The 26,018-nt window shown below is 44.3% G+C and overlaps 1 protein-coding gene and 1 pseudogene across 1 annotated transcript; both read left to right on the top strand.

Annotated features, from left to right (window-relative positions):
• Positions 1–1,369: 1,369 nt before the first annotated feature.
• LOC147702722 (protocadherin gamma-B5 pseudogene) lies at positions 1,370–3,817 on the top strand (annotated as a pseudogene).
• A 15,555-nt stretch (positions 3,818–19,372) lies between these two features.
• LOC147702721 (protocadherin gamma-A11-like) lies at positions 19,373–23,554 on the top strand. The gene is made up of 4 exons (XM_086929438.1): positions 19,373–21,575; positions 21,828–21,973; positions 22,202–22,327; positions 23,354–23,554. Exons 1-4 carry the CDS (start codon positions 19,373–19,375, stop codon positions 23,552–23,554), a joined length of 2,676 nt encoding a protein of 891 aa, XP_086785564.1.
• Positions 23,555–26,018: the final 2,464 nt, after the last annotated feature.

Here is a 26,018-nt window from a genome sequence, read left to right as displayed (position 1 = left end):
TTTCTTGACGCGGCTCCGGTGCGCTCGTCCTCTGTGCATTGCAGACTCCTCTCCCCTGGGACGGCATTTACCAGCGCTGCACCAACCCTTCAGCCTGGCCCTGAGGGCAGGAAACCTCTTCCTTCCACTTACTCCCAGCAGAAGACAGGCACGCGAGCGGCAGGGAGAGGCGCAGGTACTCACAGTGCTGCGCAGGAACTGGCTCTCGTTCTCCCCCTCGCCTCCTGTGGCCAGTAGCTCAGTTGGTTGCCTTATGTTGATCCTTGTGGCCAGCACACGCTTGGATTCGCTGACAGCCAGCTGCCTCTGACTGGTGGCAGCCTCACGGACACACCCGCTGGACCACAATCGCAGGCCTGTGATGTGCAGAACAGTTTCACTTTCTATTTTCTGCCGTAGGGAAGGTATTGCCCGCACGAGAGGCTCGTAAATAACTAAGGAGTTAAAAGTGCTGATTATTCCGTGTTACCAGAGTAACGCACAATGACTAAATTCCTCCAGTTCCGCCGGCGGAGCAAAACAAATCTTACACCCCTAGATTTTATGTTGTTACTTGGAAGCTGTTTGCAGAAGGAACCACTGTTACAATGCAGTATCACCCTAACCCCAACCACACCCAACTGCCCCACCACCCCCATCTGCCCCACCACTCCCATCTGCAGCGCTCGGGGTTTTCACTTTCTTTCAATTAAAGTGGCACCTCTGCTTTACAGAAATAAAAATCATCATTTTTGTGCATTCTGGAAGTTTGAACGGACAGTTAGGGGTGGTATGGGGGATATTGTCCGCATTAAAGTCCCTCAAAGTCTATCTGTGTTTATAAAAGAATCAAGGCGATGAGTCGGGTACCCAAAGCAAGGTGTCTCATCCTCCAGCCTAATTCTCATGAGAGGCATTGAACAAAGGCGTACAGCACGCTCTATCCGGTTGGATGCACTCTGAGTGTTCGCATTTTACAGCCGTTAATGCGTTTCTAGTAACAGTTTTGTTTTCTTGCATACACGTTCTTTAATAGTGGTTGCAGTGGTTAGTAAAGCTCAGTGCCAGCAGTGCGGGGAAGTGCCGCGAGGTGGCAATGTTGCCCAATCCTGGGCGAGAGCCCGAGCTTCACTCTAGCCTCCTGTAATCGCAGATCACGGTCACTTTGGAGAGAAGCAGCGACCGGGAAGGAAGGGGAGCACTACCAGGAGCTTTAAGAAGAAATCTGCTTTACAGCGCGAGTTTGGGATGTAACGGAAGCGCCTAATTATTTCCAGAAATCGACACGGCGTGGATTCACAATTCAACACTTTATTCTCGTGTCTCACTTGGAATATTCAAGAAAATCTGTACTTTCTGAAAGGAACTCTACAGGAAAGCAGCGCTGACCATGACGGGGCTCGGAGCCGCAGCACAGAGAGGCAGGCGGCAAGTACTGGCGTCTTTTTTGTTTCTGTGGGTCTGTGAGGCGGTCGGTCCACAGATACAATATTCAATCTCAGAGGAACTGAAGAGGGGCTCCGTTGTTGGGAACATAGCGAAGGATTTGGGGTTAAATATTGGGAGTTTGTCTGGCCGGAATCTGCGTGTTGTCTCTGATCTTGACAAGCAGTATCTGTCGGTAAACCCTGTGACCGGGGACCTGCAGGTGAGTGACAGGATCGACAGAGAGGAGATGTGCGGGGAGTCACCCACCTGCTCCCTCACCTTCGAGGCTGTTGTGGAAAATCCAATGAATGTTTTTCACGTAGAAGTTTTTATTAAAGACATTAATGACAACCCCCCGAGTTTTTCAAAGAAGTCCGTGGATGTAGAAATCGCTGAAGCCTCTTTGCCAGGGACCCGCATTGCACTGGACAATGCCCGTGACCCTGACATTGGCATTAATGCCCTGCAGGGCTATAAGCTGAGCCCAAACCCACATTTTGTCTTAGAAGAAAAAGCGAGCAGCGATGGCTACAGATATGCAGAATTAGTGCTGGAAACTGCCTTAGACCGTGAAAAAGAAAGTCACCATCGCTTGGTTCTGACTGCCTCTGACGGGGGAGAACCAATCAGATCGAGCACCGTGGACATTAATATTAATGTTCTTGATTTCAATGACAATATCCCAGTGTTCAGTCACGAGGTCTACAGAGCCAGCATCAGTGAAGGGGCAGCAGTTAACTCACTGGTGCTTCAAGTAAAAGCCACGGACAAGGATGAAGGGTCAAATTCAAAAATCACCTACACTTTCAGGAACATGGCTGACCAGTTCCTTAATACGTTTGCTTTGGACGCAGATACTGGAAACATTCAAATTAAGAGTGCCCTCGATTTTGAAAAGATCAATTCCTACAAAATGGCAGTAGAAGCAAAGGATGGAGGGGGGCATGTTGCCCAGTGTCGGGTGCATATAGAAGTTACTGATGAGAACGACAATGCCCCCGAGATAACCTTTACTTCTGTCTCCAGTTCCCTCCCTGAGGACTCCTCCCCGGGTACAGTGGTAGCGCTCATCAGTGTTCATGACCGAGATGCAGGAGACAACGGCAAGGTTATATGTCAGATTCAAGACAACATACCTTTCCGCTTAATCTCATCATCTGGAAAGTATTACAAACTTGTAACTGAAAGCAAGCTGGACAGAGAAGCTGTCCCAGAATACAACATCACAGTTACAGCCACAGACAAAGGATCTCCGCCTCTGGCCACCAGTAGAACTATCCGACTACAACTATCCGATATCAACGATAACCCGCCCTTTTTTGATAAATCTTCCTACCAGGTCTATGTCACAGAGAACAATGCAGCAGGGGCCTCCATTTACTGTCTAAAGGCGTCTGATGTAGATTTGGATCTAAACGCCCGCGTCACTTACTTTGTACAAGGTTCTCACCTCGACATCCCTCTTTCCTCCTACATCTCCATTAACTCCCAGACCGGTGTGATCTACGCCCAGCGCTCCTATGACTATGAGCAGGTGAAGGAGTTTCAGTTCCAGGTGAGAGGTCAGGACTCCGGGTCTCCTGCTCTCAGCAGTAACGTCACCGTGAGCGTATTTATTGTTGATCAGAATGATAACTCCCCTGAAGTCCTCTCCCCTGCACCCAGTCCAGATGGATCTGTAACTTTTGAGATGGTCCCTCATTATTCCGAGCGGGGTCACCTAATCACAAAAGTAGTGGCTGTGGATGCAGACTCTGGACACAACGCATGGCTCTCTTACAACCTACTCCAGACCTCCGACCCCTCACTCTTTACAATTGGACTCCACACTGGAGAAATCAGGACATCAAGAGTGTTTCAAGAGAAGGATGCTCTCAAGCAGAAGGTGGTCATCCTGGTGAAGGACAATGGACAGTCGCCGCGGTCAGCCACCGTTACGCTAAACGTGGTGTTTGCAGAAAACATACAGGAGGCCCTTCCTGAGCTAAGCAACCAACCACGGGAAACTGACAACCAATCTAATTTAAATATCTATTTAGTTTTAGCATTAGCTTTAATTTCACTTTTATTTGTTTTATCTTTGATGCTTGTTGTGATTTTCAAATGCAGAAACCACAAGGAACCCAGTAAGTTTGAATCTCTAACCCCCGCTCTTTATTCACACATTGATCCAAGAGTCACATCTAATTACCAGAATGGAACTCTGCCCCTGCCCTACTCTTATGAGGTCGCCGTGGCCATGGATTCTGGGAACAATCACTTCACCTTTCTTAAACCAAGTCAGGAGGTTTCCACGGATGTCCTCTCTTCTGGGAATGACTCTGGGATCGGAAACGAGTCTGTTGGAGAATCTATTGGGAGTGATGGCTTGAATCAGGTGAGCGTTCTTGCCAGTTTTGATTACAAATAGTTCCCTTTGCCACAGTAGTTTAGGAACATGTTTGAGATTTCTTTGTTCATACCAAATCAGTAAAACTGGGCAAGGCTGGCATTAGGCATGGGCAGTGTGGGCAGCTGCGCAGGGGCCTGCACCTAGCCCACCAACATGGGGCCGCGCACCAGTACGCCTCAGCCAGACCACATCACACTGGCCCTCTTGCTCATCTAATGGAGAGTAAGGTGTATCATTGCAATTTTGACCCCCACCCCTGTACCTCAGTGCTGTGGTGTTGCGAGGCCTAGAGAAAGCTGGGGGTCCTCTGGTCCCTGTTGAAGGAGGTGCATTCTGCTTTTTTTTCGCCATTCAGGCCTGCTGCCCATACAGAGGCACCATTGTCCCACAGTTTAGTGCCACAGCAGTGTTTTAACACTGTCAGCCTACAAGCAGACCTCACACCTTCAGCCCTTTATGAGCTGTAAAAGAGGTCCCTATAGGTGGCTGAGAGGAGGAGATGTGCCTCAGGAGCGGTCTGCATGAGGCAACTTCAGGAGGAGGAACATCTATAGATTTGCAAACAGCCTAAAATGTCTCACATTGTATGTAAATGTGAGGGGCTTCCCACATTCCCTTTCGGACCAGGGCCCCTAAAAACCCAGAACTGCCCCTGAATGTGGGAACATTGTGAATGTTTTCTGGGTCAATGTTGGAGCATAACCTACCACAGTACGCTTCTAATGAATTAAAAGTTCACCCACGGAGAAGCTCTGTGCATGTGTGAGACATAGAGCGATTGCACATGTCTGTATATCTGCATGTGTGTATGTGCGTCCGTGTTTGTGTGTTTACAGTATAGTTGCCTGCATGCTTTTTCGTCTGATGCAGTTTAACTGTAAAGAGCATGAAAAGTCTTTCACTTAATAGTCCAAATGCTTAAACATAACTCAATATTTGAAACAACTCAAAAGTAGCATTAACTCGCTGGTATTAGCTATTCAGTGCCAGTGGTTTGTAACTAGCAGTTAGTGTGCTCCAATAAATAAAAATATGTATTTTTAGTAGTTTGCAGAGTTATGAGTAGTACTTTACCTCTAGTACTGGCCACAGGACTTTTACATCCTCTACCTGCTATCACTAACTGGTGTTGTGGTCACTCACCTAAGCCCCAGTACAACTATGCCAAGCTCATACAACATCTGCCATTTGCATCACATTCACCCCAAACGCACTTCATGTGCCCCTGGGGCCCATGCACCATCTGCCGTTAAAAGGACAATGATACAGGCTCATCACCCTCTCGCCTCTCTTTAACTAAACCTCCTCGGCAGAGAGCCTGGGGTAAGCGAATAACATTCAAACTCAATTGTAGACAAATTACTACACAAAATCACACTCACCTCCAGCATTAGAAACTTTGAAACATACACAATTTACACATGTGCTTATCCCTCATAGTGTTATTTGCATGACTTCTTGTCACTTACCACTTTTCTGTTTCCAATGGTAAAATGGTTAAGATAGAGGTGCCACCAATGTGTTTATGCATAACAATACTTTTAATCAAAATTCTAGTTCAACAGTGAGAACATCCCAGCTAGAATATTTTACCGTATTTGACTTTTTAACGGGAGCATGGTGCTGATATTTCGTAACAATTTAACCCCTTCAGTACTCCCGTTGGCCAATGGGAGCACTCCCTCCCCAGTGTTGCGCACGACAAATGGCCGACGCAGCCCCGCCCACCTAATAGAACGCCCACACCGCAGCGGAAAAGCTGCTGTGGTTAAGGCGTTAAAGAGCGAAACATACTAAAAGACTTTCTCAGTAAAATCTGGTTGAATATCATTTTGCATAAAACAATAATTTTGATACTAACCAGCAATGATAGAAATCTAACTTGCACCGTTCAACTATCCAAAGTAGCTGGTCGTTAACAGATGAAAAACTAATTTGTGGATATAAATATTTGTACTGCATTATTTATATATGACCACAAATTGCCATTAAAAATCCACGGTGTGCCATGTTTTATACACAGTAATGTAGCACTCTGTAAATGTATAAAGTGAGTTCAAGCTTGTCTGTAAATGTAAACGAAGTTGATGATAAATACACACTGTCATTATATGGTTCGTATTTGACTGTGTGTTTCAGTAGCGGCAAGCTCTATGTAAAATCACAAATATATTGTAATTTCCGCCTACTTTGAACAATTGTATGTACATTTCTCTCTTAATCCAAAATGTAAACAGTGGGACAATTTGAATTGGTAGCGGTTATGCAGATCAACCCTATTGTGAAGCCAGCTCACTTTTAACTCTGTGAAAAACTTATGGAAATCCCTTCTTGGAAATAACGCAAAATGTTCAAATAATTGCACAACAGTATTCATAATTAGGTGAAATGCTGATCTAGCTTTTTCTCTATTTTTGATTTTAGCTTGAAATTTGTCCTTGCATCCATTTTGGACATGTAAACACAATAGATGGTAATTAAAAAAAAAAAAGTGCAAAAACGCGTGCCAAATCAGCATCGGGCATTGAGTTCATTTGAATTGCTGCCATCTCCCCATGTAGAATAATCTCTGGAAGTTTATGTAACAATCATAACAGAAAATACAGAAAATTATGTGAAATTATTGTGGCATAAGCTACATTTTTGACAAGACCGACTGATATTGTAAAAGCAAAAGATGTTCAGTTTCCACCATCTACATTCTTAACCACTGGATTTTGCTTTTCTCATCATTACAGTGAGGACCACATGGTTTTGTGTCCTTTGGAATACTTAAGACAACATTAGATATTGTTATTTCTTGTGCCTCGCGAAGTGATGATGGTTGTTCAGTCTCACCATGGGTCAAAAAGATCATGGCATTTATTGTCATTGTCATAAAACACTCCTGTAGGTTTAGTATGTTCTCTTTGTTTATCTATAACCACTATTTTATGATGCTTTTATCTTAATCACTGTTCAGTGCGTGCCTGCCTATAACAAGTTGTTCTTTTCATTTTCGTTGCAGGCAATAATTTAAATGTAGCTGACCATACCACTGTACCACTTGCTTTGAGACCCTATTGTAGTAATCTAAACTATCTTTCTCAACTGTTGCAGTTGCACCCTTAAGATCATGCAGTGTAGTTAATACTTTAGGATTGTGATGGGCAGAGTATTGTAAGAGGCATGGTTAAAGTGCATCTTATTTTCTAGGTTATAGTTTCCCTTTGAGTTTTTTGCCCCGTTGAACTTGTTTGTACATTGGTATTCTTCAAATCCAAATAAATTCTGCTTATGCACGTTTGTCATCCTAAAGAACCTGTTTACTGAACTGTTTGTCAATCACCCAACATAGGACATGAATATTATTTGCTATACTTCAAAGAGTGTTCAGACAGCATTGTATGAATCACTGAAACACAGTTTAAAAGCTTGTCAAGTCTTGAGCCTTGTGCCTAACGCCATATGGTTAGATTTTCTGTGTGATTCAGACATAGTTTCCAGTGTTTTGCCACTACATAGAAAATGAGTTGCCTCTCAAGCAAGATTGCGTAATAGGTGCCCCCCAAAAATGTGGGGGTTAGGTGAGAGATGACCTCTAAAGATAAGTCTTTTTCTTGAAGACAAGGTGGGTCTCATCATATAGAGCTCAGTGGAGTGATTTACACGAGTCCAGTTGGCCACAGATACTGCATACTTAGTACAGTGGCATAACGAAAGTTGAGCCCCCCCCCTGCAAACTACATGGAGGGGCCCACTCTGGACTCACTCAGGAGCTCTCCGTCCAGGGAGCTGTGCTGAGACCCCTCCTCCCCCACACTGCGGGAGCCTTTGTTACGTGACTGACATAATATCTATCAAGAGACACCCGGGCAAGCCAGTAGAGCAAGAAGACTCTGACAGCTATACATTGAATGAGTTGCAGTTTATGCTTTAATAAACTAGCAGAAAGGAAGAGTATGTGACCATAGTTAAAGCAAGAAAGAATAAAAGAGTGCACAACAGCTTTTTGTCTGCCTAGTGGAAGCAGGGGATAACCTTGTGGTGCATCTTCAAATACAAAAAGCAGTGTGATGAGACTTGTCGAACTCGTTCAGAAATTGAACATTTCTTTTTTTTTTTTTTTTTTTATTTCACAAAATTTTTATTGAGAGAGTTTGGTAGTGATATGAACAGAACAAATAATAGCAGATAAAGTTCATGGTACAGGTACATAATAAATCGAGAAGTGGTGAGGTAACATAATATGGAGTAACATAACATGCGGGGGGAAAAGTAAACAGGTAAATAAAGAAAATGACAGTTAAGCATCAAGTCCGTACAACACGAAGGCATATGTCAGAAGGCAGATAGATCGGTTATATAGCACAGTAGGGTGAAGCACGACCATCAAATAACATATTGAGAAATTGCTTGCGACAACAAAGTTTTAGGTGACTCACGGAGGTTTGAAGAGATCAAAGTGAGCGTCAAGTGAGGCCCATATTTTCCTGTGTTGTGGGCGCCAGAGGTGAGAGGCAAGTGCAATGGTATCGGCACCCCTGAGGTTAGAAACCCAGTTGAGCCAATGGGGGAAGGAGGCTTTGGCTGTATCTTTCCAGTTGGACGTTATGACTTTAACCGCCGCTGTCAGTAAAAGATCAAGTAGGGCTTTGTTGTTTTCATTTAAAGTGACAGCTTTGGAAGAGCCCATAACTAGAGTAGCAAATTCTCTCGGGAGAGAAATGTGCAGGGCTTTGTTGACAAAGTCAAATATCCTGTCCCAGTATGTGGCAACGCGGGGGCATTTAAATATCAGATGTTCAAGGTCCCCTCCCGCTTCCAAACAGTTCCAGCAGGAGTCATTGTCTTTGATGTTGTGCAGAAAAAGTCTCCTGGGGGTCCAAAAGGCTTTGTGTAGGAGCCAGAATTTAGTTTGGGATAGAGTCGGGCTAATTTTGTGTCTTGTGGTCGATTCCCAAATTCTGGCCCACTCGTTATCAGATGTGGGAATGGAAGAATATGATTCCCAATAGGATTGTAATGCAGAGACCAGGTTAGATTTCTGCGGTTTGATCATTTTGTACATTCTGGAAACCTGGTGGCCAAGTCTATTAAGGGTGGATAAAAGGCCAGGGAGCGAGGGGGATGTGTTGCCCAAGTTTGCTTTGGTTAGGGCCGCCTTAACTTGTAGAAAATAGTAGAAGTCGATGTTCTCGAGTTGGAATCCGTCCTGTAATTCCTTGAATGTGCGTGGTGTCTGGCCCACGTAGAGTTGGTGAAGGAAGTGTATACCCTTCCTGATCCAAGAAGGATTATACAGTGGTTTACCTTTGTATGTTATAGTGTTATTCCGCCATAGAGATTCCCATTTTGAATTACGAAATTGATGGGGTAGAGATTTACTGATATGGAGTAGGGAGTTCTTGGTGTTTTTAAATATGATATTAGAGTCAATGTCGGGACGCACTTTGATGGTAAGGAGGGAGGAGGGGTCAAGGCCTTCCACTAGGGATTTTTCGATGTGCAACCACTCGGGTGTGTAATCAGGCTGTGGCGTGAGCCAAATCGCACCTTGCCTGGCCAGGAAGGCGGTCTGGTAGAGTCTAAAGTCGGCCAAATTGACACCACCCAAGGATTTATCTAGTCGTAGCTTTTTCATGCTGATCCTGGCTTTTTTCCCCTGCCAGAGGAAAGAGGTAAGTACCTTATCCAGTTTTGAGTGGAAATCGTTAGAGAGCGTTAGGGGAAGCATCGAGCTCAGATAATTGATCAATGGGGAGATCATCATTTTTATCGTCTCTATCCGACCCCACCATGTAATGAATCGCGGCGACCAACCATCCAAGATTCTTTTGATTTTCGCTAGTGTGGTCAATTCATTGTGCTTGAGTGTACTTAGTATGTTGTCAGTGAATTCTATTCCTAGATACTTAATGACATCCGGTTGCCAGGCTAGACCTGAATTACCAAGGACTTCTTTGGTGGTATGTACATTAAGTGGTTTAACTTCGGATTTGTCCTTGTTTAACTTATAGCCGGACAATGCCGAGTATTTACTGATGGAGGACATAAGCCCTTTAATTGATAGGGTTGGGTGTTCTGTGGCTATTAAGATGTCGTCGGCATATGCCGCTAGTTTGATCTGAGTGTTTCCGAAGGTGACACCTGTGATGTCCTCATTTTTCTTGATGTCGGTGAGTAGTGGTTCAAGAGCCAGCAGAAAAAGAGCCGGTGAGAGTTGGCAACCCTGTCTAGTTCCTTGGAATAGGCGGAACGGGTCAGAGAGTGTTCCATTAATAGATATACGGGCAGAGGGGGCGGAGTATAAGGCCATCACCATTTTAATGAAAGAGTTACCCAGATTGAATGCGCCCATACAATGTTGAAGAAATGGCCATGAGACTTTATCGAATGCTTTCTCAGCATCTAGGGTTATTGCAACCATCGGCATTTTGCAGTTTTTCGCTTTTTCAAGTATATGGCATAGGAGTCTGGTGTTGTCATTCGACATCCTGTGTTTCAAAAATCCTACTTGTGATGGACTTATCAATTTGGGCAGCAAGGCGTTTAGTCTAGTTGCTAAGATCTTGGCATAGATCTTACAGTCAATATTTATAAGTGAAATGGGGCGGTAATTTTTAGTCTGGAGGGGATCTTTCCCTTCCTTGGGTATAACAATTATTGTGGCTTCACTCATCGAGGGAGAGATACTCCCACTGGAGGCGGTGGAGTTGAACACGGATTGGAGTGTCAGGGAGAGTTGATTGTCAAAGGCTTTGTAGAAAGAGGCAGAAAAGCCATCAGGGCCCGGGGCTTTGTTGCTTTTGAGTGATTTTATGGCCATCGAGATTTCTGTGATACTGATGGGTGATCCTAGATTTAATTTGTCTATCTCTGAAAGTCTGGGGAGGTCAAGGGCCTTTAGGTATTCTATACATGCTTTTGGGTCCAGGGGCTTATCATTCCTGTATAATTCTTCGTAAAACTGCTTAAAGGTATCAAGAATCTTGGACTGGTTGGTGTGCGTATTATTAGCGGGATCTTTTATAGAGAATATGGTTGTTAGTTTCTGTTTGTGTTTAAGATAGGAGGCCAGCAGCTTCCCGGCTTTGTTTCCCTCACATAGCTTCAAGGCTTTGAAGCGGTTGATCCACACGCCTGCTCTCTTGCTCACGATGGAATTATACTCGTATTTCTTTTTTATGAGTTGGTCAAGGGGTTTGGAGTCTTGAGGGTTGGTTTTGTGTAAGGATTCTAATGATCTGATCTCCTGCTCCAGTTGCTCCAGTTCTTTGTTTATCGCTTTGTTGGCTCTTGCTCTTATATTAATAATAACTCCACGGATCGTGGCTTTGAGCGCGTCCCAGAGGATGTTCGGATCTGTGTCAGGGACATTATTTAAGAGTAAGTATTCTCCAATGGCTTTAGTAATCTGTAGTTTGTCATCAGGATTGGTTAGCGTTTCATCGTTGAAGCGCCATCTTCTGGGCGGTTTGATAGAGCGGGAGCCTGCAAGTTTGGTGTGGATACATGCATGATCGGAGATCAGTTTAGGGGCATGTCGGTTTCCTCGATGAGGTGTGCAAATGTAGAGGATATTAGGATAAAGTCAATACGCGAGTAGGAGTTGTGAGGAGTGGAGTAAAAGGTGAAGTCTCTCCCATCAGGGTTTTGGAGACGCCATGAGTCTTTAAGGCAGTACCTTTCGCATAGCCGCAGGAGTGCCTCAGGTGAGCGTGATGGGTGAAAAGCGCATTTGGACTGCCTCTCTAGTAAGGGGTCTAGAGGAAGATTAAAATCGCCTCCCACAATGAGAAGGTCGTCCTGAGGAATATGCTCCATCGAGCGGGAAACGGAGTCCCAAAACCCGGGGTCGTCCGAGTTGGGGCCATAAATGTTCACTACGTGAATTGGGTCATCTTCTCTGCGCAGATGGGCCACCAGAACCCTTCCCTCCGTGTCATGAGTGTGTGAAACCAGTGTTATGTTTGACTTCTTTGATATCAGGGTAATTAGACCTCCTTTCTTGTGCGGTGCAGGGGATGACAGAATATGGGAAGACCAATGGATGTTTAAGAAACGTGTGTCCTCTTCCGATAGTTTAGTTTCCTGTAGGAGGATAATATCCCCCTTAGTTTTGGCGATGTAGTCAAACACTTTCCTCCTTTTCACAGGGTGGTTAAGACCCTTAACATTCAACGAAACTATGTTGAGGTCATCTGCTATTGACTTAGTGTTAGACATTAGTGGGCAAGGTTATCGCTAAGTGGTGATCTGGTGGGGGGCAGAACAATGAGTCAAACATCCCCGTGGAAGCCTGTGTGCTAATGCAATAACAAGTGAACAGAGCTAGCGATATGGCTATGGATAGAACTAGCGACCTTGTGTTGTAGCTGAATGAAATGGACAGAAAAAGGGACAAAAAATAACACAAAAAGATATACAATGCTATAAAGTACCAACAATTATTATCTGCTGTAAACTCTCTCTTTTTCCCAATCCCCATGCAAGCCCTCCCAATCCCCCCTCCCCCTTCCCCCCTCAATACGTACGTAGGGAGTACGACGACAGTACCCAGCTAGGCAAAACAGGAGTTATTAAACATTAGCAAACGATATACATTAGTTCCAAAGTTAAAACGTAAGAGGATTTAGATGTCCAGACTAAGTGTGGCAGCGGGTAATATTTACTGCAGCAATAATACGTGTGTATTGATAGTGTTTGTGCGCATTACTATGCTGTAATAAACCAGGAGTAACTGACTGCAACGTGCAGACGAGAACAGTAAAAAGGTTAGAACCAGCTAAATGTTGTGTCAAGAAAACTTGAATCGTTATATCGGATTGAGCTCCCTGTAATAAGGGCAGTATATGTGCACAGAAACATATATTAACAATTATGTAAAATTATGTAATGATTTCTAGAAAATGTACCCGGAGAAGGAAAGCTAATAGAACCACCACCAGAATGCCCACAAAGACGAAGAACTACAGAGAGTATGAATCTCCATTTTTCCCCATTAAACATGATACAATTGGAATACATTCATGCAGCTAGAGATGATAGAAGTGAAATGTATCATACTGATTGCCTTGACCATCGTTAAAAGAAAACATGATCAAAGTAGTGCTAGTGTATGGCTTGAAAGAATAGCTGAACGCATGAATTAGGGTTTGAAAACAGTGAAAGTCCTTTCCCCATGGTCCAGGGCCTCCACATCCTCTTACGAGTAGGAGGATTTAAAGAGAGTGGAGCTGAGGGCTGATATTGAGAGATGCCACATTGAGAGAGTTTGCAGAACAGCAAAAAGACGCTAGATAGACAGTTTGAGTCCTGTCTGACAACCAGGAGGTGAAGAGCAGAACAATGTCATGGATGCCCAGCTTGTTAAAGCCATTAATAAGAAGTGAATGTGGGGAGGTTTCGAATGAGTCTCGGAGCTCAAGAAGCACAAGCAAAGCTCTTCTTCACGGATCTAACATGTGTCTAGGGTCACGTGAGATAACCAGCAAAGCAATCAAGGTGCCAAGATGGGAGACAAAATTAGCCTGTCTTTAGTCTGATTAGATTCTGCAAATTGAGAGATCTGCTGATTAAAAGCATGTTTGGCCTTATGAATGAATCTGAAATCACAGAGAGAGTGTGTGTGTCTTTGTGTAATGTGAAAGCTACTGTGCTACCCAGCTGACCTGATTGAAAGTTACCATAAAGGCAATGTGATGGGTGTGCGTGCAGAAACTTGTTCTTGAATTCATTAGTGTCTGTTGCAGTTTACTTGTGAAGGCTTCTCAGATATCTTCGACCCCTCATATGTGCTAAATATGTTTCACATAATTAAAGCAGTGATATGCTGGGTAAACTTAACGTACTGTATGAAGACACCCTTTGAACATCCCATGTGTGTTATGAGATATTATTGTGCTACCTGAATGAGCTACTATTGAAGATCTAAGCGTTAAAAAATGACTGTCCAGTTTCAGTACCTGAACCTGCATAGATATCTGGTCCTAGTATTAGTAACGGGAGCAGTGAAATACAGTTATATTAGGACATGAATTTGCCATTTCACCCAAAGAAACAAACCCAGTACTAAAAGTGCTTATAAATCCCAAACTGGCTCCTACTCTAGAATTAAATGACCGCAAATTGACATGGACAGATATGAGCCATATTCAAGGAACACCCCATACACAGACATGCTGGGAGCCACTAAGGGTGTCGAGCTTCTCTGCCAGATAGGCTGGGGTGATGCTCATGGTGGCTTTAGAGATCATGCAACTGGTCTTGGTTTTGGGGAGGCTTGACACTGAGCTAGAAGAGTTCCATCCCGATAGGGGTGATGGAATCATATGTCTTCAGGCCCTGAGGAGACATGCGGCAGCATGGAGAATGCCCTTAGGAGTGGGACCAATGGGAATTCTTGGAGGACATGGAACAGGGGGCACCCACCATCCAGATGCAAGAGTACAAGAACTTCAACAGCAGTTCTGATGTCACTTTTGGGCGAAATTGTTTCATTTTCTTAAGCAGGGGAGGTGGCTTCAGGGTGCCTTTGTCTTCACTTGTAGAGCTCTCTTCTACTATAAATGTGTAATAACAACCACTTGTCAGCTTTTGGTCTGGAATAAATATTAAAAACCACCAGTGGAGCTGATGTCACACCAGATGAAATCCAAAACCCTTGTTTCGCTTTTTCCCAAGGGCAGTAATTAAAACTAATTCTGCTTCCCCACTAAAAATAATAAAGATATGTGGAATTTTTGCTTTCACGTCAAATTCCACAGAGCCCAGAATCTAACAGGCATTTTCTTGGAGTAAATTCACCGGCAAACTGTGGTGAATTGCTACAAAACTATTCTGGTCCTTATACAAGCATGTGTGTAAACATACGCATCTCTTTAATTAGGCAGGTAACCATTCATTTGTTTAGTTTGTTCATGTGCAGTACTATTTGCGGTATGGGTCATATTATCACGACGAAGAAGGTGGAGCAGTGTTAAGAGTAGAAATATAACATTTCCTTCTGTGACACCCGGAACAGGGGTACACGGCAAGGGCCCTGTATTGGTGGCAGACTGGCAATGTGACATAAGGTATTTTATGTTGTTGCTCAATTGCTTCACATTGAGTAGTCGGGATGTGAGGTGCCAAAGGGGTGGCAATGGAGTGTGCAACTTATCTGAAGGAAAAATTCTTAATTATTTTCCTGAATGATTGAAAGCAAGGTCTGTGCGCTGTGAAGTAGTAATGCATCCACTGAAGCATCCATTGCAACAATCCAGGCCTCATTTCTTTCTCACAGGTTTGAATCCCAATAGAACTTCTAAGTCTCATCTTTCAGGGGTCAACAAAGTGAGTAGCATTAAGATGGATAATAATATGTATTATCTGTGAACAGTGCCAAGAGCCCCCTTGAGGTGAAGTTGCAGTTCTACAAGTGCAGGTTATGATAAACAACATTGTGTCTGTTGTGGTTTCAGTAATGTGGGGGTTTAGGAGAACAATTACTCAGCCCCGAACAACTGCAGCAAAAGCAGCCTCGAGCAAGTCAATGTGCTGCATGTTCACCTGTAGCACTAAGGTGGCGATTCTAGCTAACATTCACTGCTATGCGCGGCCAGTTAAGAAGCAAACAATCATGTTTTCTGTACGGATTTTGTGGTAGATTCACCAGATTTTACGTTGCATTTATTTGCTGTTGGGTAGTCATTGGGTATTTTAAATCGCTCTTGTATTGCGGCCTACTCTAGCATTATCCTCCTATATAAGCTGTGGTACAGGAAGTTGAGATTTCACAAACAGGGCATTGGGGATGTTACAGCTTTTAAGAAGGGAGGTTCTTGGTGTCTGTTTAAAAGGGTTTTTTAGAGCGACGTTATGTATTTGATTAATTTAAGATGGTAAAAGATCAGCTCCTGTGTTTTCTTTTACACCGTCTTATCATTCATTTAGATTACCATTTTAATTGACGGTTAATCGAAGTTAAAGTGTTCTACTTCCTTATTTTAAAATAAAGTTCTGCTTTATAATACTTCTGTATTATTTCCCTTTTGCTTTCCTGAGTATTGAATTTATTTAAAAATAAACCCTTGGACATCACAAAATTGAAATAAATGTGGTGAAATGGGATGTCGTAAATGCAGTGCATCAAAACAGACATGATGATGACTAATGTTACACAGAAATGCACAACGTTTCACACTACCTGAATTTGCAAACAAAATGAAAGCAAGTGCACGCGACACTAAAAAAAAGTCTTTAAACATACCATATGTACTCTAATTTGCACAATATATTTCCCTCCAAGAACATTTTCTGCTCGAACATGTCTCTTCCCAGTATTTCCCACAGTTTTGTGTGAGGTGCACACTCAAAACAAATAAAAGTCTTGGGAGGTTTTGGAAAACCACATTTTGCTAGGATGAAACATTTCAACACTTCATGTTACGAAAAAAGGCAGCTTTCCTCACCTCTACCTTCTACTTACACAACCAGTATTTAAAATTGCTTCTAGGGAAGAGGTGTGGGGCAGCTGCCAGGGCGCCTGACTCTGGACCACGGGGTTCATGGTTCGATTTCCGGTGCCGGAGGCAGGATAGTTGGTTGTTAGTTAGGTTGACTCTGGGCAATAGCTCACTTAGTCTTCCCAGCGACCTTGACACCCTTGTCAAGGTCGCTGGATTTTCATTTCATCTTATCTGTGCTGTGGAGATTACTGGTTCTTGTGCTGTTCGTGATGGGCGTTCTCTTAAAGTATACTTCAGCATGCCACAATTACAGCACTTTCCTTGGGGTCCCATGGTAGCTTTTGCGCAGACCTTCAGGGTTATTTTACTTGCACTCTTGAGAGCTTTCAAAGTATAAAATAGGTTCTTGGAGATCTAGGTCTGGTTTTCATTGTGTTTTTGCTTTGTTTGTCATTTGTAGCCATGTAAGAAGCTTCATTCTGCACAGCTTAGCAGTTTTCAGTGGCTTCTAAAAATAATGTGTTGCTCTTCCCAAAATATAATCTAAATATTATCAGGTCACCTGATCAAGGATTGCTCAATCATTGTATGAAGCAGTTCAACACAGTTAGTTCAGCGCCTTCCCTGTTTACTGAACATAAAAAAAATGTTGTGCTGCCTGAAGTAGACCCTAGTCTTCTTCTTAGACTGGAAATAGATCAGACTAGTGTTATGTTTAGAAGATGGTTCTTGTTTGCAGTAAATGGGGGTTGCATGAGCCAGGTAAACATTCTGAATGACTATTATGTAGTATAAGCTTTCATGGAAAGGCTTGCAGCTATACATCCTGCACACTCCTCCCCCATCTACAGTGGGTTCTTATAAGTCTCTAGACAGCTTTATTTCCTCTGCAGTGGGGTTTTCTCCCGCCAGCACTAGAATGTGCCGTGCTGGTCAGACCTGCTGACATTTTCAACTTGAGCCTTTGTCCCTGCTGGGGCTCTTCACTCTCGTGTCGGTTCCACTGGAAGAAGGTCGGAACTCCAGCATTTTTTAATTCAGCAGCTTGCGGTCCTACATGTGCATTGGCCTTGTCAGCGGTCCCTGTAAGGCACTCATGTGCTCTGCGCATCACATTCATGTGTGTACCAAGTACAACTTTTGAGGGGTTTTGTTCCACTGATCATTGGTGCATTTGTTCGAGTGGCAGCAATGCCACATTTTAACTCACTATCATATACCATGTATTAATGGTGCCGGGGTCTCTGGTGTAGGTGCGTCGTCCACACTCACACAATGCTCAGAATGTGCAGCCCCGCGGGAGGGGCGGGGAGGCCCAACCCCCTCTCTTGCTGGAATAACTGTGGAATCAGTTGTGAATCTACAACAGCAGTGCTAACCTGCCTGTCCCTGATGGATCGTTCTCGTGGGCCGCCCTTTCCTCTCACTCCACTTTATCAATGTTGTGGCAGGGATGTTCTCTGCCCCGCCCCCTCTTTAAACTGTGCTGGCCGTGACTTTCAACAAAGTTAGCATACCCCGATCGAGGGCGCCTCAGCTGCCGCTGCTAAACCTGGAACCTTGCCAGTGTGGCCATTGGCTGTTCATGGCGTGAAGTGACCGAGCACGTATGTCCAGCTCCGATCACAGGTGGGACATGTTTAATCTGACTCTCCCTGCACTGGAAGCATTTCAGGTGCTATTTAGGGAGAGGAACGGCGGGAGTCTCTGAATCCTCGTCCTCCCGCCTCACCTCGCTCCTAGGGGTGAAACGAACTCGCGCTGTCTCTTTGTCCCTACTGCAGTAGGCAGAGGGCAGCCGCGGCCCTGCTTGAGCGCCCCCTATAATGTCAAAGCTTTGTGTCGCACTTGTTGGGTCCATGGAGACGGCAGCGCGTGACTTGAGCCGGACTCGGACATGTTCCTCTGAGTTTTTCTGGACAAGGCCCGCAGCGCTGTCTAACAGATCTGTGCTTCCTTTACACAGATGGATTGTGGATGAAAGAGCCGTGAGGTCCATTCAAGAACCCACCCTTGGTATTTGCCGTGGGGACGTTTTAAAAGCACGGCCGCGCGTTTTTGCGCAGAGCTTTGGGCACCCGCACTCATTCTATTGTCAGCATTGCCCTCAGTTCTGGCTGATTTGAATCATTGGCGAGAAGAACAGAGAGACGATCAGATCTAGCTGAAAGCTCAGCATCTCCTGCTGATCCAGTGTAGTTTCCAGCTCTGCACTTCCACTCAAAGCAGGTATTTGCCTGGCACGGACAATTAAATAACGAGGCAAAGTGATTCGTTCAACCTCCACCGACTCCGCACTATCTAGTCATGCCCGTCTCGCGCAAAGCAGCACATTTGCTGACCCTCTGCGCGCCCTTCGGCAACGCTGATGGTTCAAATCAGCAAGGAGTAGTACATGTGTATTTGGAGTCGCTTCAAGTATGCACTCTGTGCTCTCCTAAGCTAAATGTGACCCCCTCACACAACTGCTTTGAGGCGTCCGTACCATTGTACCAGCGGAGAAGTGGAAACATCTACTCAAGAAACTGTGAGTGTATTCGTTATAAGACTGGCATGTGCAGCTGTGTAGCCCATTGGAATGTGTGTTTGCGATATAATCAAATGCCTCCTATACATGAAAAACAATGGGAAACCTCTCCCAGATTGAATAAATACATCTTATTGGAGTGTCTAAAAACATAACTGGGGGGCATTTACTTTAAACTAAGATGAACTCGGCGAAATCCCGACTGTCCATCAAACTCGACCCCCTGTCAGTCACTGATAGTTGCGCGGTAGTTTTAGGTTTTCGTTTATTGTGGATGCAAACCAATAAAAGCGAAAGTAAACGCAGCTCTCTAGCCCTTTTCTGTCCGTTTCAGCAGCCGCACTTACTGCAGTCTGGTTCTGCAGTTACCAGCTAGGACACTGAGCGCCGCTGTTCACTAACGAAGGAAGGAGATCCTCGAAGATCCACTTAACCACGTGGTACAAATGCAACAGAAACGGGTCATTCACAGACACTATATAGTCGGGAATAACTCTGGAAATCTCAGTGCCCTGCCTGCTGTCCTTAGGCTGAGTCCACAGCCGGGCGTTCGTTCCAGACCAGCTCAGAAGACTAAGATTTCTACTGGAAAACCCGAGGGTCTCTGTGACAGGAATGGCTAAAACAGCACGACCATGTTGCTCCGGGGATCAGGCACCGAGGCGCTGTTACTCCGAGGCTCAGTCATCGAGGCGCTATTACTCCGGGGGTCAGGCTTCGAGACGCTGTTGCTCCGGGGCTCAGGCATCGAGGCGTTGTTACTCTGGGGCTCAGACTTCGAGGCGCTGTTACTCCGGGGCTGAGGCATCGAGGCGCTGTTACTCCGGGGCTCCTCTGCTGCTTCTTGTTGCTCTGCTGACAGTCTGTGGAGCCGCTTCCGGGCAGCTGCGTTATTCCATTCCCGAGGAGACGAGGAAAGGCGCTTTTGTTGGGAATGTGGCTCTGGATCTTGGATTAGATGCAAACGAGTTATCAGAAGGCGGAGCCCGCGTCGATTACAGAGGTAGGGCGCAGCATTTTGTTCTCAGTTTAAACAAAGGTCAGTTGTACGTCAGTGAAAGTATAGACAGAGAAAGTATCTGCGGAAACACCGTTCAGTGTCTTTTAAATGTAGAGATTATTTCAAAGAACATTATGAAGGTGTATGAGGTGGAAGTGGAGATTCAAGATATTAATGACAATTCCCCCGCATTTACCGATGACCATGTAGTACTGCAGGTGCTTGAAAACACTATCCCCGGCGCCCGATTTGTCCTGCCCGAGGCGCACGATGCAGATGTGGGCGTGTACTCTCTGCATAACTATCAGCTCAATGAAAATAAACACTTCACACTGGATATAAAAAGCAGTACAGATGGCACAAAGTATGCAGAGCTGGTCCTAGAGAAACCGCTGGACCGGGAGGAACAGGAAGTTCACAGCTTGATCCTCACAGCCACGGACGGAGGGGATCCGGTCAGATCAGGCACCATCCGGATTCAGGTCAATGTTCAGGATGTTAATGACAACGCACCAGTTTTCAACCAGAATGTTTATAAGATCAGTGTTCCAGAAAACACACCCAAGGGGACTGTTGTGGGCAGCGTCACGGCTCTTGATATTGACATGGGAACAAACTCGGAAGTAACATATTCCTTTAACAAAATGAACGATAATATTGTAAGGAAATTCAGACTGGATTCTAAAACTGGGGAAATATCTTTGATTGAAAATCTAGATTTTGAAAGAAACGAATTTTATGAGTTTGAAGTTCGAGCAAGTGATGGAAGTTTATCATCACGCTGCAAAGTGTTGATAGAGGTCGTTAACGTGAATGATAATAGACCAGAGATCTCAATGTCATCTGTGCTCACGCAGGTACCAGAAAACAGCCCTGTGGGTACAGTCATCGCTCTGCTGCAGGTACATGATAGAGATTTAGGAGAGCATGGAAAGGTCACTTGCTTTCTGCCCCCTCATCTCCCCTTTCAGTTGCTTAAATCAATTGGAAATTATTATAGTTTGGTAACGGATAGTGTTTTAGACAGGGAACAGGTTCCACAGTATAACATAACAATTACAGCCACAGATAGTGGCACTCCCCCATTATCTACAACAAAAAGCATAAACCTTCAGATAACAGATGAAAACGACAATCCACCAGAATTTCATCAAATGTCATACAGCGCCTACATAATGGAAAATATTCCTCAAGGCACTTCAATTTTTGCAGCCAAGGCAGCAGATTTGGACTGCGACAAGAATGCCAAGATCAGTTATTCTATCATTGATGGAAGAATTGAAGACTTTCCCTTATCTTCTTATATATCCATTAATTCTGAATCTGGTGTCATTTATGCTCTTCAACCTTTTGACTTCGAAGTGTTCCGACAATTTCAAATCCAGGTGAAGGCACAAGATGGTGGTTCCCCTTCCCTTATGAGTAATGTGACAGTGACATTCTTCATACTGGATCAGAATGACAACACTCCTGAAATATTGTACCCAACATCCCCCACAGATGGGTCCTCTGGGGTGGAGATGGCACCTCGCTCCTCTGAACCAGGTTATCTCATCACTAAGGTGATCGCTGTTGATTCCGACTCTGGGCAAAATGCTTGGCTCTCATACCAGCTGGTGAAGTCCACAGACCAGGGACTGTTTACTGTAGGTCTTCATACTGGAGAGATCAGGACAGCCCGTCCAATTATGGAAAAAGATGCCATAAAACAATTCCTGGTTGTCTTAGTCAAGGATAATGGGCAGGCCCCTCTTTCTTCTTCAGTGACAGTCACCATAGTGTTGGCAGACAGCATGCCAGAAATGCTTCATGATATAAGTAACCCTTCAGCTCCCACAGACATGGAGTCAAACCTCACACTCTATCTGGTGATTGCTGTTGCTGTTGTTTCCTTCTTGTTCCTTTTCCTGATTCTTCTTCTTCTGGCCATCAGGATTCACCAATGGAGGGAATCTCAGCTCTGTGAGTCATCCGGGGTTAACTTTAATGCACTTCCAGCCTCCCAGTTTGTGGGCATCGATGGAGTCAGAGCTTTTCTACAGACATACTCTCATGATGTTTTCTCAACAGGAGATGCTGGGAAAAAACAGTTTAATATTCCAAATTCAAGTGGCTCAACTAATCTTTCAGCTAACCCAAATTTTGAAAAATCAGATCCACCACTCTTCACTGACGATTTTTTATGTATGGACAAAGAGGACCAACCGTTTATTCAAGTAAGTTGGCTTTGTTTCCGTTTACTTTTTTGTGGAACACTGCATGATTTAAAGTGCCGGCTGCACATTGAAAAATCAAACATAAAATTGCATGACCTCAAAGTGTTTAAGTAAATTACATTCAACAATCAGGAAGCAAATAGATAAACCCAAAATGTTATCCATACATGTTGCAATATTTAGAGTCAGCCTTAAGTAATTGTCTTTCATTTTGAATGCTTCCCTTAGCTTAGGAAAGTAGGAAATGAAATTCAGAAGCAAAAGTTCAAATATTCAACCATAAACAAAGTGACCACTGTTCGAGATATTGTGAATGGTTCCCATCTCCCATTCGTGCTAGTCCATATTCACTTGGTAACAAACTGTACAACATATTTCGCAAACATGATGTGTGTGTGAGCGCTCATGCATGCGTCCATTCGCTTTTGTGTATATGATATGATCTTATGTGCTTTTACTTGGAAGCTGTTCGCAGAAGGAGTCACTGACACAATCCAGTACCACCTTCATCCCAGCCACTCTCTACTCTCCCCACATCTACCATCTGCAGTGCTACACTACTCCTCTTGTTTTCACTTCCTTTCAATTAAAGTCGCACCTCTGCTTTATATACAGAAAAATCATATAGTTTGTATGCATTCTAGATGTTTGAACAGTCAGTTAAGGGCTGGTGTGGGGGTATTGTCAGCATCAGGGTCCCCCAAAGTCTAGGTGTTAATAAAAGAATCAAGCCGCTGAGTCAGGTACCCAAAGCAAGGCGTCTCATCCTCCAGCCTTATTTGCATAAGAGACATAGAACAAGGACTTACAGTACGCTCTATCCGGTTGGATGCGCTTGATATGTTGATATGAAGTCGTTAACGTGTTACAGCCGTTAATGCGTTTCCAGTAACCGTTTTATTTTCTTGTACACACGTTCTTAAATAGTGGTTTGCAGGGGTTAATAGAGCTTTGTGCCAGCAGTGCCCGGTAAGAGCCGCGAGGTGGCGCTGTTGCACAATCCTGGGTTGAGAGCCCGAGCTCACAGTAGCCTCTTGTAATCACAGAGCTCGGTCACTTTGGAGAGAAGCAGTGACTGGGAAGGAAGGGATTCACAGCCGGGAGCTCTTCACAGAAATCTCCTTTACAGCGTGACTTTGGGATGTAACAGAAGCACCCTAATTAATTTCCAGAAATTGTCTCGCCATGGATTCCTAATTCAAGATTTTGATAGTGTTTTATTTGGAATATTCACGAGAATCGGTACATTCGTGAAAAGAAAAACCTGCGCTGACCATGACGGGGCTCGGAGCCCACCCCGGAGCCGCGGCACCGAGAGGCAGGCGGCAAGTACTGGCGTCTTTGTTTTTTCTGTGGGTCTGTGAGGTGGTCTGTGCACAGATACAGTATTCAATCTCAGAGGCAATGAAGCGGGGCTCCGTTGGGAACATAGCAAAGGATTTGGGGTTAAATATCGGGAGTTTGTCTGGCAGGAATCGGCGTGTTGTCTCTGATGCTGACAAGCAGTATCTGACAGTAAACCCTGTTTCCGGGGACCTGCAGGTGAGTGACAGGATCGACAGAAAGGAGATGTGCGGGTAGTCACCCACCTGCTCCCTCACCTTCGAGGCTGTTATGGAAAATCCAATGAATGTGTTTCACATAGAAGTTTTTATTAAAGACATTAATGACAACCCTCCGAGTTTTTCAAAGAAGTCCGTGAATGTAGAAATCGCTGAAGCCTCTTTGCCAGGGACGCGCATTGCACTGGGCAATGCCCGGGACCCTGAAATTTGCATTAATGCCCTGCAGGGCTATAAGCTGAGCCCAAACCCTCATTTTGACTTGGAAGAAAGAGTGAGTAGTGACGGCTACAGATATGCAGAGTTAGTTCTGGAAACTGTCTTAGATCGTGGAAAAGAAAGTCACTATCGCTTGGTTCTGACTGCCTCTGACGGGGGAGAACCAATCAGATCCAGCACCGTGGACATTAATATTAATGTTCTTGATGCCAATGACAATTTCCCAGTGTTCACTCAAGAGCCAGCATCGGTGAAGGGGCAGCAATTAACTCAGTGATACTTCAAGTAATAGCCCCGGACAAGGATGAAGGTTCAAATTCAAAAATCACCTACACATTTAGCAACATACCTGACCAGTTTTATAATATGTTTGCTTTGGCCGCAGATACTGGAAAAATTCAAATTAAGAGTGCTGTCGATTTTGAAAGGATGAATTCTCACAAAATGGCAGTAGAAGCAAGGGATGGAGGGGGGCATGTTTCCCAGTATCGGGTGCATATAGAAGTTACTGATAAGAACGATAATGCCCTCGAGGTAACCTTTACATCTGTCTCCATTTCCCTCCCTGAGGACTCCTCCCCGGGTACAGTTGTAGTGCTCATCAGTGTTCATGACCGTGCCCAGTGGCCAAAATCTTTGGCCAAATTATCACTTATAATCAGGAGGAATTATGCCGATTACATTCTACTTCATCCTCATTCTCACTAAAGGACTCGGTCATGGAACAATTGCACCGAGAGAACTTGTTAGTGAATGGCTCTAGCCTCCCATTAAGTTGTCTGTCAAAGTCAAGCTTAGATAGCAAGGCCAGGAAGGCCTGTTTAGAGACCAGGTCTAATCTACATTTTGCTCTACTAAACAACCGATCGCTTGCAAAACATTCTCTCGAGGTGTTCTCACTCTTACAAGATGAGATACTCGATTTTCTGGCACTTACAGAAACCTGGCTCCATGAGAGGTCAGGACCTGGCATTGTAGCTTCACTTCCCCCCAATTTAGAGCTTTGACATACAATCGCCTCGAGAATAAAAGAGGGGGAGGGTAGCTCTCCTTCTCCGTGACATCTACAGTGTAGCAGGGTTTCCGTTCTCCCACAGAACTGTGCATAGAGATCTAGAACCTCAGTGAGTTAGGATGATCCAAAACTCATCTCAGTGTCAGAAATCCCCTTACCTAGCTAGCTACAGTGTCTCATGGATCATTATGGAATGATCCATGTCTTAGACAAACCAGAACATGATCTTTAGAATACCTCAGGAATCGTGGAACACATGAACACTCTTTCGTTATATAATCATTTCAAACCAAAACTGAGAGTCAAAGAACACAAGTGCAAGTTTGAAATATTTATTATTCAATGCAAAGTTCTCAAACGCAGTATCTTGTATAATACCAAAATGCAGATTATAAAAATCAGAGTTAGCAGCATAGTCACTAATCCATAGTAAGCAAAAGGTGCTAGCATGTTATAATGCAAAACCTATGGAAATCGATAGCACCTATATTTCGCGCACCCTATCTAGCATATTATTTTATATATATGAAGGTCTCATTCGGGCTTTAGCAGGGCGGCCCCATACCTCTCAATGTCAGTAGGAGCAGTTCACATCAACAGCTACCAGCTCTCTTCATGCGCAGCACCAAGTGTCTGCGTTTATTCCGTGTAACTCTATCTTAAACCCGCGTAGAGCCCAAAATGTTGGCATCAACATTATTTGTGTTATGTCTAATGTGGTGCGAGGATCAGGCCTCCCAGCAACCTTGTGTTAGGTTAATCTTAGAGTGTGCAGCTCTCAGTGTGCAGACAGTTGTACCAAGTGTACCAGGCAAAGCTGATAGCATAGAAATAACATATTATTCTCAAATAAACCACCTCACCGCTTCTAGGGTGAAAGCTACAACAACAAGTATGTGTCGTGTGCAAAACTGAAGCCGAAGGCAAACCGGCTGTTTAAACATGTAATACACTCATGCTAACTTAACGCAATATATGTAATGAAGTATCCATATGACACCCCCCCATTGGTCCGAGCACCGTCAAACATAAGGGAAAAGGCAATACTAAATCAGACACAACAATTGAAAGCAAAGATCAATAATCTTGAGCTAAAATAAGCTAAAAATATGTATGAATGAATATGTATGAATGCCTACAGTGGCCTCAAATCTAAAAATAAAAACAAAACTTTTGAACCAAAAGTCTTCCGCCAGGTCTCAAAAATATGAAACGTAGGACCAGGTCTTCATCAATTCAAATGTTTGTA

Source organism: Lissotriton vulgaris, chromosome 7 (assembly GCF_964263255.1).
Source record: "Lissotriton vulgaris chromosome 7, aLisVul1.2, whole genome shotgun sequence".
In the NCBI taxonomy this organism is placed as follows: domain Eukaryota; kingdom Metazoa; phylum Chordata; class Amphibia; order Caudata; family Salamandridae; genus Lissotriton; species Lissotriton vulgaris.
This window is presented reverse-complemented; position numbering and strand designations above follow the sequence as displayed.

Coding starts and splice junctions, on each gene's coding strand:
- LOC147702721 (XM_086929438.1), top strand. CDS start 19,373: ATGGCTAAAACAGCACGACCATGTTGCTCCGGGGATCAGGCACCGAGG. Junction 21,974..22,201: donor AGGACCAACCGTTTATTCAA/GTAAGTTGGCTT, acceptor TGCTTCCCTTAG/CTTAGGAAAGTAGGAAATGA. Junction 22,328..23,353: donor TGCTAGTCCATATTCACTTG/GTAACAAACTGT, acceptor GTCTGTGCACAG/ATACAGTATTCAATCTCAGA.